Source organism: Xyrauchen texanus, chromosome 41, assembly GCF_025860055.1.
Source record: "Xyrauchen texanus isolate HMW12.3.18 chromosome 41, RBS_HiC_50CHRs, whole genome shotgun sequence".
Taxonomy (NCBI): domain Eukaryota; kingdom Metazoa; phylum Chordata; class Actinopteri; order Cypriniformes; family Catostomidae; genus Xyrauchen; species Xyrauchen texanus.
The window spans coordinates 11,247,785-11,264,093 of record NC_068316.1 but is presented as its reverse complement, the minus strand read 5'-3'; the positions used below and the strand labels follow the sequence as shown (position 1 = coordinate 11,264,093).

At 39.2% G+C, this 16,309-nt stretch overlaps 1 protein-coding gene across 1 annotated transcript; it reads right to left on the bottom strand.

Moving 5' to 3' along the window:
• Positions 1-920: 920 nt before the first annotated feature.
• On the bottom strand, positions 921-16,059 carry LOC127634534 (ski-like protein). Its single transcript, XM_052114138.1, has 7 exons — positions 15,943-16,059; positions 12,073-13,265; positions 6,755-6,843; positions 3,917-4,104; positions 3,642-3,742; positions 3,229-3,426; positions 921-2,996 (listed from the first exon to the last, which is right to left on the bottom strand). The coding sequence occupies exons 2-7, from the start codon at positions 13,147-13,149 to the stop codon at positions 2,787-2,789; spliced, it is 1,863 nt and encodes a 620-aa protein (XP_051970098.1). The 5' UTR covers positions 13,150-13,265; positions 15,943-16,059; the 3' UTR covers positions 921-2,786.
• Positions 16,060-16,309: the final 250 nt, after the last annotated feature.

The following is a 16,309-nucleotide window of genomic DNA, read 5'->3' as shown; positions in this document are numbered from 1 at the left end:
ACACACACACACACACACACACACACACACACACACACACACATGTTGGGTTTCCATGTTTTATGGGGACTTTCTATAGCCATAGTTTTTATACTGTACAAACTTTACATTCTATCCCTTAAGATGGCACTTGCAAAGATGATAATTAAAAAAATATGAATGAATGAACGTTACATTTATATAGCGCTTTACACAGTGAACAGGGGACTCTCCTCAACTACCACCAGTGTGTAGCACCCACGTGGATGATGCGATGGCAGCCATATTGCGCCAGTATGCTTTCAACACACCAGCTAGTGAGAAGATTTATAGAGCCAGTTAATGGATGGGGATTATTAGGAAGTCATGATTGATAAGGACCAATGGGGGAATTTGGCCAGAACACTGGGGTTACATCCCTGCTCTTTTCGAGAAATGCCCTGGGATATTTAATGACCACACAGAGTCAGGACATTGGTTTAACGTCTCATCGGGAGGATAGTGCCTTTTCATAGTGTTCCCATCACTATACTGGTACATTAGGACCTACACAATCCACAGTGTGAGCACCCCCTTTTTGAATCCCTAAACCCTCTATGTGAAATATGTGAGAATATTGTTGTGAAATAAACATGTTTGGCTTAAAGGTTAGGGAATAATACTAAGCCTATCTGTATTTTCATATATATGTATAATTTATATGTTTATTTCCTAAATGTCACGTGCATCTTTTAGTCATCTTGAAAAAGAAATAAAGAAATAAAGAAAAGCATTAGAAGAAACGTCAAAGCAGCACAGAGGTATTTATCAATATCAACTGACTACTCCATTCCTCTACACAATAACCAAGCTGCAAATACACAACTTGGATTATGCATTTGTGTGTGTGTGTATGTGTGTATATATATATATATATATATATATATATATATATATATATATATATATATATATATATATATATATATATATTACAGTTGAAGTCAGAAGTTTACATACATCTTAGCAAAATACATTATACTTAGTTTTTCACAATTCCTGACATTTAATCATAGAAAACTTTTGCTGTCTTGGGTCAGTTAGAATCACTAATTAATTTTAATGATAATGTGAATGTCATAATAATAGAAGAGGGAATTATTTATTTCAGCTTTTATTTCTTTCATCACATTCCCAGTGGATCAGAAGTTTACATACACTTTGTAAATATTTGGTAGCATTGCCTTTAAATTGTTGAACTTGTGTCAAAATTATTTGAGTAGCCTTCCACAAGCTTCTCACAATAAGTTGCTGGAATTTTGGCCCATTCCTCCAGACAGAACTGGAGTAACTGAGTCAGGTTTGTAGTCCTCCTTGCTCGCACACACTTTATCAGTTCTGCTCACAAATGTACTGTCAGATTGAGGTCAGGGCTTTGTGATGGCCACTCCAATACCTTGACTTTGTTGTCCTTAAGCCATTTTGCCACAACTTTGGAGGTATGCTTGGAGTCATTGTCCATTTGGAAGACCCATTTCCTACAGAGCTTTATCTTCCTGGCTGATGTCTTGAGATGTTGCTTCAATATACCCACATCATTTTCCTCCCTCATGATGTCATCTATTTTGTAAAGTGCACCAGTCCCTCCATATGCGTATCCTTCCTGAGCGGTATGATGGCTGTGTGGTCCCATGGTGTTTATACATGTGTACTAATGTTTGTACAGGTGAACATGGGTCCTTCAGGTGTTTGGAAATTGCTCACAAGGATGAACCAGACTTATGCAGGTCCACGATTTCTTTAGATTTCCCCATGATGTCAAGCAAAGAGGCATGTAGTTTGAGGTTAGGCCTTAAAATACATCCACAGGTACACCTCCAAACTATTAGAAGCTAATTGCCTAAAGGCTTAACATCATTTTCTGGAATTTTCCAAGCTGCTTAAAGGCACAGTTCACTTATGTAAACTTCTGACCCACAGGAACGGTGATTTATTCAATTAAAAGTGAAACAAGTAGACCTGGTTTGTCTAGATGTTTTATAGAATGTAAAGTACAGGGATAAGACCATTTCTTGATATTAATTACCTTTAAAGTTTAAATGTTTTGATAATTTAGAAATGAGAGAAACAATTTTGGTGGTCATTAAAGGAGGTAAAATTCACTGGAAATGTCTCAGAAAACATTTTCTGTTATATACAGTATTTGAACATTTAAAGGTATACCACAGTGTAAACATATACATACACACACACACACACACACACATATATATATATATATACTGTATATGTAAAACATTTTTAAGTACACATGCATATATTTTGTACATTCTTACTGAGCATAGTCTCCATAAAATATAAATGTATTTGACAAAAAGAATGTTAAATATGTGTTATTTGACATGAGATTATTCACATAACATTTATCCATAAACAACAAATACCTTTAAAAACAATATATCATTTGTGATTAAATAAAAATGTTAGATTTTCATAAAATCATCAGTTGTCTTTGCACTGATAGACCAAAATAGTGTTGATTGTACGCTAGCAGGATTAGTCATTTGCATAATGTCCACTACATTTGTATCAAAACTCCAACAATCCATATTCACGTGTCTCAGAAATTCCACCCGAGAGTTATTCTTTTTCAATTAATTCACAGAATAAAACCAGTTACTCACAACAGCCCCTTAATTTGTCCATAGAACTGCAATAACAACGACACCATTCCAACAAACTCTTGATCACAGACTTCAGGAATTCTGAAAATTTCAGATAAGCACAGAATTCAGGTTGCACATTGGAGACTGATCCGTAGATCACTCTTAAGGCGTCAGGGACATAAATGTGTCACTAGAGGCTGAAGACATGAGACTGTCCACTGAAGCATGGGGGGCGGGCTCCCTCATCTGTTGTTTGAGCTCAGAGATAGTACGCTCCAGCCTATATCTGGCATCCCTCTCCCTGCGTAGCTCCTCCTGCAGCTCCTCGCGGTCTTCCTCAGCGCGGTCCAGTCTCTGACGCAGTTCTGATAACTACAAATGTGCATGAGGTAATTGGTCAGCTACAGTGAAGCTGAAGCACTTAAATAACTTAACCCAAAACAGATGGTGACCATCCTAATATCTCTTTTAAAAAAATAAAATATTAAATAGTACAAAGAGGATGATAATCCATGGAACTTGGACTGGAAATATATTTATTTTATCAGGACAGATGGATGCTAGCTTCAAATGTCAGATTTTGGTGTGCATGATTGGTTGATACCTGTTTGGCATAGATGGTTTCTTGGTGTTGCTCAGTACCCAGCTCTTTGCATCTGCAGCCTTGCTGCCTCAGCTGGTTGAGTCGAGACTTCAGCTTTCTCTGTTCCTGCTGGACCTCTCCCAGCCTCTGAGCATGCTCAGTCTGCACCATCTCCGTTCTCTGGTCTATGGCTTCTCCTTGATGCAGAGCCTGCAGCTCCTGTTTTTTTAGTAACGGAGAAAAGAGGCAAAAAGAGACATCAGAAACTCTCTTAAAAGCACATACTGAAAATGGAAAAGGAGATGTTAATACAGACACTATAGCTTTGTTCCAAAACCTATGATCTGCCTTACTGCCTACTGCCAGTGTAGGCAGCTACATTTTAAGGCAGGCAGTTCACTAGGTTTTAAACACAGGCTTGTTGGGGTAAAAACCTTTTCAAGCTGTTTCTGTCTGCATAGCGTTGACTGAAGTTTCTCATGTTGAGTACTGTACATCTGAAGGAGTTCCATCACCATGCCGTCCTGATCGTGTTCTGCATTAACACCAACAGACCAATTACAATCTGAACTGACATCATCTGAATGGCCATTTGTGTTACAGGCCATTTTCTGCCCTGTATTATTCAGTAAAGGGATCTTTCATTAAGGAACATGTACTGTACATTCATCTGTGCAATGTCACTGATGGTGGATGCAAACCAACAAACCTGAAAAGATGGGCGTCTTAGGGTAAGAGTTGTCTACATCCTGTCTCTTGTTACCCTGAGATTCTCCATGTTTGTCTGGACCGCCCAGTGTCTCTATTCTTGGAGACCCCATTTCCTTTTCAGGCACACACCCAGGGTGTTGTGCCAAGCGGTTACCTGCCAGCTTGTCAGGCATGCACTGGTACCAACTGGGGAAAAGGAAAATAATGGAAGTTACTTTTGTTTACTACAACTGCTACTAGAGGAGGAATTACTTAAGTGCATAATTGAGAATTGTTATGTTTTGTTTAAAATGTTCTTACAATTGCATACAAATTTTAAACTAATAGCAAATAGGATTAATATTATAAACATATAGATCTGAATGTGTAACTCCAATAAAGCCACAAGATATTTAAAAGGGCAATAATTAAGCCTGTGGGACAAATTGCGCCCCAAAACCAAAGGAAATAAATAAATGATATCGGTATAAAGACAGGAGGCTTACTTTAGGACCAATTTGTATATGTAATTTTTTTTTTTTACCATTTTATATGTAAATTTCAATTACATCACTGCAATGTAAAAAAAATACTAAAACAAATACAATAATAGTGGGGGGGTCAAAATCAAATGTAACGGTCAGTATCTGATGTGGCCACCTGCTGCATTAAGTACTCCTCATGGACTGCACCAGATTTGCCAGTTCTTGCTGTGAGATGTTACCCCACTCTTCCACCAAAGCACTTGCAAGTTCCCGGACATTTCTGGGGGTAATGGACCTAGCCCTCACACTCTGATCCAACAGGTCCCAGACGTGCTCAATGGGATTGAGATCCGGGCTCTGACATTCCTGTGTTGCAGGAAATCACACACAGAAAGAGCAGTATGGCTGGTGGCATTGTCATGCTTGAGGGTCATGTCAGGATGAGCCTGCAGGAAGGGTAGCACATGAGGGAGGAGGATGTTTTCCCTGTAACGCACATCATTGAGATTGCCTGCAATGACAATAATCTCAGTCTGACGATGTAGTGACACACCGCCCCAGACCACAATGGACCCTCCACCTCCAAATCGATCCCGCTCCAGAGTACAGGGCTTGGTGTAACTCTCATTCCTTCGACGATAAACGCAAGCACTTTTTTGCCAGTCCTGTCTCCTGTCTGAAGGTGGGATTGTGCCCATAGGTGACATTGTTGCCAGTGATGTCTGGTAAGGACCTGCCTTACAACAGGCCTACAAGCCCTCAGTCCAGCCTCTCTCAGCCTATTGTGGACAGTCTGAGCACTGATGGAGGGATTGTGTGTTCCTGGTGTAACTCAGGCAGTTGTTGCCATCCTGTACCTGTCCAGCAGGTGTGATATTCAGATGTACTGATCCTGTGCAGGCGTTGTTACAGGTGGTCTGCCTCTGTGAGGATGATCAGCTGTCCTTCCTGTCTCACTGTAGCACTGTTTTAGGCATCTCACACTACAGCCATTGCAATTTATTGCCCTGGCCACATCTGCAGTCCTCATGCCTCCATGCAGCATGCCTAAGGCACGTTCACGTTTTTTTGTTTACTGGACATTGTATGACGTTAATTGATAAATTAAAACTATTTATGGCATTATTTTTGAAGTAATCCTCACTATGCAACATTTTTCCCAAGTGCCTAAAACTTTTGCACAGTACTATATCTGTATATGTATATATTTAATGCAGTGCATTCAGAGAGCATGCAGATCCCTTCATTTTTTTTTTCACATTTTGTTTTGGAGCAGCTTTATGCTAAAATGCTTAAAAAAAATTAAATCACATCAATCTACACGCTATACCCCATAATGACAAAGCAAAAAAACAGATTTTTGATAACTTTGCAAATTTATAAAAAAATACAAAACTGAAATATCACATTGACATAAGTATTCAGATCCTTTGCTATGACTTGGAATTTAGCTCAGGTGCATCTTATTTCACTAGATCGTCTTTGAGATGTTTCTGCACTTTGACTGGAGTACACCTGTGGCAAATTCAATTTACTGGACATGATATGGAAAGGGACACACCTGTCTATATAAGGTCTCACAGCTGAAAATGCATATCAGAGCAAAAACCAAGCCATGAGGTCAAAGGAACTGCCTGCAGAGCTCAGAGACAGGATTGTGTCGAGGCACAGATCTGGGGAAGGCTAAAAATTATTAAAGATTCGGCAGCATTGTAGGTTTCCAAGAGCACATTGGCCTCCATAATTCTTAAATGGAAGAAGTTTGGAACAACCAGGACTATGCAATGTGATATATTGAAGCAACATCTCAAGACATCAGCCAGGAATCAGTCACAAATGGGTCTTCCAAATGGATAATGACCCCAAGCATGCCTCGAAAGTTGTGGCAAAATGGCTTAAGGACAACAAAGTCAAGGCATTGGAGTGGCCATCACAAAGCCCTGACCTCAATCCCATAGAAAATTCATGGGCAGAACTGAAAAGGCTTGTGCGAGCAAAGAGGCCTACAAACCTGACTCAGTTACTCCAGTTCTGTCGGGAAGAATGAGACACAAATACAGCAACTTATTGTGAGATGCTTGTGGAAGGTTACCCAAACCATTTGACTCAAGTTCAACAATTTAAAGGCAATGCTACTAAATACTAACAAAGTGTATGTAAATTCTGATCCACTGGGAATGTGATGAAAGAAATAAAAGGAAAGAAAATATGCAAACTTCTGACTTCAACTGTATTATCAATAATAATAATAATTTTATTACTATTGTATTACATTTATTTATTTCTTTGGTGGGGTGAAATATGAACCAAATGTGTTCTTTGTGAGATTCAAACAAGTTACTTTTTAAGAGATTATTGTGAAAGAAAAGAACCTTTGCCACATCAAGTCATCATGATTGGGGTCCTCCTTCAGACTGGCAATTAAATGGGAGTCAAATACAAAATCAGGTGATGATTCTCCCTGCAAGAGACAGATTAAAAGAACTTGTTAGCCCAGTTTTTCAAACAAAGCGTGATTGATTAACCCATTATGTGTTAATGCAGATTACTCTTTATCGGTTTCTCACTTTGAGAACATAAATCTAATCCCTTCACATGCTAGACAGCCTCCTGAGTGTGCAAAGACAAAGTTAGCTCTCATGATTCATTCAATCAATAAGTTAGACTTAAACTCAAATAGACTTTTCTATCCTTGTGAATGTATTGAATGCTGATCCTGGATTAACACACTCTCATTCTGACATGTTTTAATAGGCCTGAATGTCTAGACTGTGTTTCACTCCCTAATACAGACAAGAACCTGCATTTGAATGCAGCAAATAAGGATGCGTCTTCTATCAGCAGTCAGTAAGGTAAGCTGCTTTAATGTAAATCAGCCATCTGACCCATCATAAAGCCTCAACAGCCAGCTCGCACGCCACACATGCTGCGCCAGTAGCAGTGTGAACCTATAAAAACAAACCACACACCCACACGTTGCAGAGACAAAAATTTCCTTCATGGTCATAGCGTAACAATTCACACATACTCAAAAGTCCCACCACTGTGGTTTCGGAGCACGTTCTTGAAACAATTCTTCGTAAAAGAGCTTTACTTGATACATGTGAAGTTCTTTTAAGGAATTAGAGCCTTTCTAAGCATATGATTGTAACTATATACTGGAGTTAAGAATGGTTTTGTTTATGTCGCCTAGAAACAAAACATGCATTGCAGGTTTATTTAAATCACACACACACACACACACACACACACACACACACACACACACACACACACACACACACACACACAAAAGCTTCCATACATTTACATGTGAAGTCATGTGCGTAAACTCCAAACTCGGGGTGGGGGAGGAGTGGGCTGTCTGGGGGCCGTCACGTGGGGCTCAGTGCACGAGGACTCTAATCTACACAGCTATTTACAACATAAGCAGGACAGACACTCCTAATGCACTACAATAATGACATCAGGAATTGGTGACCTCGTGGAATAGCTCTAATACACCAGATCAGCCTGTGAACTAGATCATTTAGACTTGATCTTGCCATAAAGGAATATTTTGGGTTCAATAGAAGTCAACTCAGTTGACAGCATTTGTGGCATACTGTTTACTTGTGTTCCTTTTCTTAAAAAAAAAAAAAAAAAAAGCACAAATCGAGCTTAGTGAAGCACTAACAATGGAAGTGAATGGGGACAATTTTTGGAGGGTTTAAAGGCAGAAATGTGAATTGTAATTTTATAAAATCACTTACATTAGTTCTTCTTTTTAAATGTATTACTTGTATTATTTGAGCTATAAGGTTGTTCAAGTCATTTTTATAGTCGTTTAGAGTTTACGCCGTTTTGAAACAGTGAGTATTACATTTACTAATTGGCCCCATTCACTTCCATTGTAAGTGTCTCACTGTAAAAAAAAATAAATAATAATTTTTTTTTAAGTAAAGGAGGGACGAGTTGAAATTATACAAGCTTAACTTGTGTTGAACCTGGAATATTCCTTTAACCTTGTTACTGAAGAGCACATATAATGGTGTTTCTGTATATTTGTCTGCATACATATTCAAGAATTGTGACTTTACAGAGGACAAATATAAATCTATGTATTATCTCTATAGAAAAATAGATATCAATAATTAAAAGGTGAGTCAAGCAGAAGTGCTAGGAAAGACAGACAGACAGACAGACTTATTTGCACAAAAGCTATTTTTGGTCAAGTTCACACAGACATATCTTGTATATTGCATATGAAATGTTTCTGTCAAACAGAAAATCTCATCAGCATCCAGAGAGAGGGGTTTTCTGAGAACAGCGGTTGCTGGGGATGTTGTTGAGTTATTCACTAAGCATTATACAATGAGATGGGAATTCACTGACTGCTCTGAACATTCATTGGCTAAGAGGGAGGCTGGGGCCTGAGGTCTGCATTCTGATTGGTTGGAACAGAGTTCCTGCAGGGTTAATGCTGGGCCTGCAAAGGGGGGAGCAATACTCAGCATGCACATGTAACAGAATGTCCCAGCTACTCTCTTTCACTCTTTTTTTCCTTTTTGATCATTCTTTCCTCATCTCTCTTTTTTCATCCCTCCCGCTCACACTCCCCTCTGTTTCTCTCCACTGTTGCCATGGATCCTGCTGTTTGTACAGACTCTAGGAGTTTGAGAGTCTTGTGACCCAGTTTGAACCACGTTCATCCATTTCCTTTGGAGGGAAACATCTGGTGCAGCATGAGAGCTGAATTCATCTGACCCAACATTAGATTTACTGTTTACTTTCCACTCAAAACTTTTACAAAGACGTGAGTACCGAGACAAATGTTGCCTCTTATGCAATGCTCTGGCTCTCTCTGTCTTATGACAACTTGCTTATAGTGAAAATATGAAATCTGCTGAGAATCTTTCATATTTCTTTCCATATTTCACCCCAAAAATGATCATTCTTAAACTTGTACGACTTTCTTCTCTGGAACACAAACAAAGATATTTTCAAAGGTATATGTAAATATTTGCACATGCCTGAAGTGTAATCGAGCTTCTCTCATGAACACGCCAAGGAGACTGCAGATGTCAAGATTTACCAAGAAAAATGTGTTACATATTGAGTTATACATGTATTCCTTGATGCTTACAAGCAAAGCCTGACAACTGTTTCACAAATAACATGCCCAAAGCCAAGCTCGTTAGATGATGCAGCACGTGAGTTTTAGCTCCACCCCCTCAGGCCATCAGAATTTCCACAGAATCCCTCAACAGTGCAAATGAATGGGCAAGGCCTTCTAGCTGGCCTTGAGTGACGCAATCACACTTTAAGTGATGTATGTAATTCAAGATCAAGATTAAGATCAAGCTGTCTGAGGAGTCGGCTGTCATCACCTGTGTTGGTATTAAAGCTTGTTTAACAAACGCCTGCAGAAACAGGTGTATAAAACATGGTAAATTATAATCTCTTTTGATAATCGTACACCTGAAGCACAAATGCTAGCGCTGCAGCATTGTTTATCAGTTGGGTTGCTAGGAGACATCTCAAATGAGAATATCGGGGAATGGAATGCATTTATGTTAAGAAATTTCAAGTAGGAATATCCCACATCCAACTTGAATGGAACGCAGCATAACCGTGTACCCTGACGAAACTAAATTTATTGCAAGCAACATTTAAATATTATTAGATTGTTCCAGGTATTATAGACCTCCTCGGCAGATTCATATGAACAAATTATGATTTTTGGATGTCTGTTCGAGAGATGTTCATTTCACAAAACAGTCATGCTGCAGTTAAAATTAGGCTTGTGTGAGCATTAAGTGTCGTTTCAAGTTCTGGCTTTCAAGCGTGGAAATGTTTTTAAAATGTAAATTGGTATTATTAGTTAGCTGCGACATAATGTATGATGCCCAATGGAATAGGGTCTCTTATTCATTGTGAAACAGTGTTTTCTTAATGGCATGAATCACACTGAAGGCCTGGACTTTTATGCACAGCACGCCCCTGCCAAAACCTGGAGTATATTTTATGGAGAATACAATCGTAATATTTCAGAAGACCACTTGAGTCGTATGGATTACCTTTAAGAATCCTTTTTGGAGCATATAGAGTATATCCTTGAAAATATTTGTATTTGTGTTCTACAGAAGAAAAGAAGTCATATAAGAGTATTTTGATTTTGGGGTGAACTATTCTTTTAAGACTTGCAGTGTAACAATATTTTCATTACAGTAATACAAAGAAAATGTGTTCTCATTACTGTAATTATGTGATAAATTGTTAGGAAAAAATGTCACATATATTTATATATATATATATGCATTTTTTATTTTTTTTCAAAATCACTTTCATAATGTGAAAGTGAAAATTACATTGGAAAGTCTGGACTTAAATATTGATCTGTTTCTCACCCACACCTATCATATTCCTTAGGAAGACTTTATTAAAAAATAAGCAGATTAATCAGAAAATATTAACTTAAGTTATCAAAACTGTGAAAACCAAATAAAACGTCTTTATAAAGCAAAGAAAAACTAGTTCAAATAGAGGTACGTACACACAAACCAAATTTTCTCCAAAATACTACAGCGTGGACACATTCCCAAAAAATGTGAGTGGCAGATTCATCTACAGCATTACAGAAGGAGCAAAGTGGATCTATTTCAGGGAGCATGTTTCTTAAATAAAGATTGACTGGGTAAAAACAGTGTAACAGTTTAAAGGACACCTCTTTAACCTTGTTGGTAATTCAATATTTGTGAGGTAAAGACCGTACGACCTGCGTCAGACATGCTTGTGTCGCGTCTCGGGTGTGTTGCGTCATAAAAGTAAAATGTTTAGGTCACTGTGTCAAGTTAAATATAGTTTAATACTCAATTTTTAAACACATCTTGAGATCCCTTGGTTCGCACGTTTATGTTGTGTGTCCGCTGAAGTGTTGTTAATGTTTTGTTCACTGTAATAAACTGTGTGTTGCTCACACAGCTGAAATTTCACTTACTGCCCTCCGGAGTAAACAGGTGGTACTACAAGCTTGAATCTCTTAGGAAAGCATTGCGATTAAATGCGTACATTTTTTTTACGCATTATTTTTTGTAAATTAATCACACGTTATTAACGCGTTAAATCGACAGACCTAATATATATATATATATATGAGAGAGAGAGAGAGAGAGAGAGAGAGAGAGAGAGAGAGAGAGAGAGAGAGAGAGAGAGAGAGCAGCTGGAGATGCCGGTTCGAGAGAGCGAGACACATGTGCCGCGTTGCATGTGTGTCTGTGTCCTAATGTTTTATGTTGTTTTAAGTTAATTTAAATCATTGTTTATGTTTACTCTTCAGCCAGTTCCCACCTACTCCTTGCCCGTCCATGAACTGTTAAAACCTGGGAGGGACGAGGGATCTATTTCATCTAGCTGTCACAGAATCCTCGCTGATGCCATCCACGGTGTATAATAGATGTTGTAGAACAAAATGTCAATTTATCATCAAGTAATATTGACCACAGGCTTTATTTTTCGAGTTTAAAAACCCCATTATAAAAAACCCATGGCGAAAAACCTTCCGGGTTTTTAGTCTACAAGATGAACAGCTCAATATAGTGTTAAATCTTAACACATGTAGAAGATTGTGGCAATGACATAATACTTTCTGCATTCATATTCTAAGTTAACTACTGCTTTCTAATAAATATACACAGTTAGAGATGCTTACCTGAGGTGGCTCCCTCTTCTCCTGCTGGTATTTTTCCTTCATATTCTCCAGAGTCTGCTGCAGCTTCTCTTCATCTGCTGTTCCCAGGTGTCTGTGAGCTAGCTGTAGATAGCAGGCCCATTTGGCTGAGTCAAAGCCCCAGTGGCATGTGCGTTTGTCTGGCTGTCGGTGGGAGTGCATGACAAACCGCTCTGGGCAGAAGAGCTTTCGGCACTGGGAGCAATGGATACAAGGTGCATCTGGACTGGAGTAAAGCTGGGGAACAAACAGGCCTTGACACTTCCCCAGACATTGGTGTTCCACCCAAAATCCTCCAGATTCCTCTGAATCTTTCTCTTTCTCCTCCCCAGCAACATAACCTTTGTGCGACTCATGAAAGAGATCCTCACCTGGATGGAGCAATGTGTTGCAAAGGCGCTGGGCATCAGTCAACGTGATGAGGCCACAGGATGGAGTCCCTGGAGGAAGGATGCCCAGAACTTTGAGGATATGCAACTGTGTGTTATCACAACGGGAACAGTACAAATACAGCTGGTCACACACTGAGTTGATCTGTTGCAAGGAGAAGTCCCGGAGAATGGTGTTCAGCAACTGGGGCAGACAAAGTCGCAGTTCACCTCCCACAGAGAAGCAAGAGATGGACTCACCCTCCAGACTGCAGAGGCCAAGATCTGTGGAGCTGTCAGGAGGGACTAGAAGGGGCCCCCCTGCCCCACCTCCCTGGGCCTGAGGGGGTGCCAACTTATGCTGAACATGATGACCAGAAAATGCAGCTGGACCGCCAAGAGAACACTGGCTGCTCAGAGAGAACTGTGCTAGGGTGTGTTTCAAACCAGGGCTGAGATCCAGATCGGGATCCATCGTGTTCGTTGCCTTGGAGACCTGATACTCACAAGCACTGTTTGAGCCGAGAGAGGTTTCTGGGATTTTTTTACAGGAAAGATTTAAAGCAGCCATCACACGTTTCTTTATGGGTGTACCGTCTATGCCATTGCCTCTCATCAACCTCTTTATTGGGACTTTAAGAAGTGCCTGGTCCTTGGGAAGGCCTTGGTGGTTATTCTCAGTGGATGCCATAATGCTGTTTATGGATATTGGTAAGAGGTCTTCAGATACACAGAGGAAGTCTCAGGAATGCAGGGATCTTAAATGTGGATCATGGTGAAGGAGTCAAAGACACTTCTCAGATGACTCTGTGAAAAGTCAGAACAAGTGTCATAGCTTGATTTAATATAAAAAGCCCAAGTGTTGTCGAGTCACCATTGTCAAACAATTGGTTTGTATTGGGAACACTGTATTATTAGCACTCACAGTAATTTTAACAACATAGAAGATCCTATTTATTCCCCAACATAAAATACCTGAAATGTTTGCTCTCACTCCCAAGACATTAACATAAAGGACTCTATTTTCATGATTGTATAACCCGCTGCAGTACTGTGTGCAACGTCTTTTCCAATTTTCGTGAGAGACTTAATTCTAAGTGCAATTTTTGTGCCAGCATATAGCTTTGTGCCAGTGTAGAGTGATTTTTAAGTCACTGCAATGTGGGGTGGGGGAAGAATTTGGAAAGAGTCAAATGTTTGGACTTGGTATGATTTTTTTATCCACTTAATTATTTGGATTATATTTTCAATATATGAATAAAATTTTTCAAAATTGAATTGACCGGTAGAATAAAAGTGCGTTCGATACAATCACTGTTAATTCTAGCCATGATTTTTCATATGTATAAAATAAGCGTGTCACTTTCAACAAGGATGCAGTAAATGTACAAAAGAACACAAGTCCATATTTCTATTCTTCTAATTCAGGGATCAGCAACCTTTTTGACATGGAGTGCCATTTTTTATTTTATTTTATTTTCCTGGTCAATATTTTCCTTGTTATGTTATCAGCATAACAGTTTTAGTGAAAAATGTGTGCTAAACCCGATGATTCACAAAGCATTTTTGTTAGTGCTTTAATGAAAGAAAACCTGTCCTTTTGTACAACATGAGTTACAGTTAATGTCACGAATGTTCTTATTTGATTACTGATCATAAAAAGTGTGGAATCTTAAATATTTCTTATATTATGTCATACATTTTTCAAAATCACACAGAGCTCGGTAATGGAAATCTGAAGGATTAATAGTGATGTTTTCCTAATTACATGACGTGTTTTTCTGAAAGCAAAAAGAAACCAATGAAACACGGAATGCAGGCTGTTATCTGCGCAGTCTGACCGAAACAAAGTGGGCGCGTATACTCGTGCGATTAACAGAAAGTGAAGCGCTGCCAGCTCGTGATGTGCAAACGGCTTGCACGCGCAGCGCGAGTCTCATCACACTTTAATAGTGTTTAGCTTCCCACTCCCAACTGATGAAAACACGCTGCGTAATCACGAGGAAGGATTATATCAAGATGTAGATTGGAATGCAGGTGAGGAATTTATATAAATAAAATAATAGACTCCTCTCTTGGTGACTAACATGCCAGTGATTACCCCTCCGCGTGCCAATGCTGGCACACGTGCCATAGGTTGCCGATCCCTGTTCTAATTCATTGCATACAGTCCAATTACATTATAAACATTTTGTTTATATCGCTAGTGCTTGACAGGGATTGGACTATTTAATAGGACGCAGATGAACCTCGGAATAAATTGCTCTTGACCCAGCCCATTAGCGCTTAGCACAATTTCGCCAAAACCACATGTGCCTAGATTTAGCACGATTGTACGAAAATACTAAACTTCCAGGCCATGCCCATTGACAGCATGTAGGACTTATGGCATAGTGTTGTGCTTAGTGCTAGCCCTAAATTAGAAAACCCTGCTCAAAAACAAAACAAAAAACAAATCAAAACATCAGGCTGGTTGGCTGTCTTAGCTGGTCCCCAACATGGTCAGGCTGGACAGTTGGCAGGTTTTAGAGGGCTTTTGAACACTTTTTAGCTGATCAGGCAGGGAGACCAACTTAAACCAGCTAATCAGCCATCTTAGGATGGTTTTGGCTGAGTTTTTTTTTTTTAGCAAGGTATCTAAAAGACTTGGAAATCCTAATTCTTCACAATTATTTTCATTTAATAATTAATAGTTTTAATATGAATTTAATATTAAAATCTATTTGTTTCCAGGAAGGTTATTAGTCTCATTGTTTAAGAGGCCGGCCAGGTTGGTGTTTCGTCAGCGATATCGCAATCTTGTCACAATGAAATGAATCATCTTATAATGTGTTGTGGCTGCTGCAAGTGATAGACTTTCCACCTCCCTCCCACATGTCCGATCACTCACTGCCAGAGGCCACGCCCCTCCTCCCTCCCACAGATTTTACTCACGGTCAGAACTCCGCCTCTGCCCCTTTGGTAATGACATTCAGTTCTGCCAGAGACCTCTGCGGGACTACCCCCCATATGTTCCCACACCAATGACACTTTCACATTTCACAACAAACTGTGAAGGCAACACCTCGAGAAGATTTAACTTGAATTCTGTGGTATTCAAAATATTTGAGTTCTCCCCGGTGAAATACGACTAACAAGATGATTCATGAAATACATATAGATTTATTATTTTATCCTACAATCCCTGCTGATTACTGTGGATTCTCAAAAGGCATATTTGGCTTGTGGACAGTCTCTAAAAGCAATTTATGAAAACGTCATATGTAAAACAGCACCGAAGCAGTCAAAAGAGACGAAAACAATGCGATAATAAACTAAAGGATGCACGTAGAGTAATGGCACAAGATATTAAATAATAACAAGACAATAAAAAACTGACAGCATAGAAGAATAAGCATTTCAAATATGAAATGAACAAATATATAAGGCCTCCAGTTGTATACAATTTTAAACTGTGGAAAACCCCCAGCATATTCAAGCTTACCTTTAAAAATAAAATGTCAATTCCTCGATTCTTTGGCGAGAAGATAAGGAGAGCGCGTAAAATACTTATATTCTAATAAGTATGTATATATATATATATATATATGTATATATATATATATATATGTATATATATATATTTCGACTCTGAGTTCACCGACCGACAGTGCGCCCGTAGCCCTCACACACTCAACAGCCGAGCAGCTTCATGCTGATAGACTCTCAACGTCAATCCACAACCCAACAACCTACGTCACCCGACGGGCTGCCTGTTTAGAGAGCCACGGCTAGACGGCGTGATTTAGAACGAAGGAAGTCTGTCTCGCGATCTGGGGGCGTTACCCGCATTCCGACAAGTCCCGCCCTTT

Excerpts from the sequence above, each read along its gene's own strand:
- LOC127634534 (XM_052114138.1), bottom strand. The coding sequence starts at position 13,149 with ATGGCATCCACTGAGAATAACCACCAAGGCCTTCCCAAGGACCAGGCA. Across the intron at positions 3,743-3,916 it reads TAAGACGCCCATCTTTTCAG|AACACGATCAGGACGGCATG; the intron begins GTTTGTTGGTTT and ends GTGTTAATGCAG. Across the intron at positions 2,997-3,228 it reads AAACCATCTATGCCAAACAG|TTATCAGAACTGCGTCAGAG; the intron begins GTATCAACCAAT and ends GCACATTTGTAG.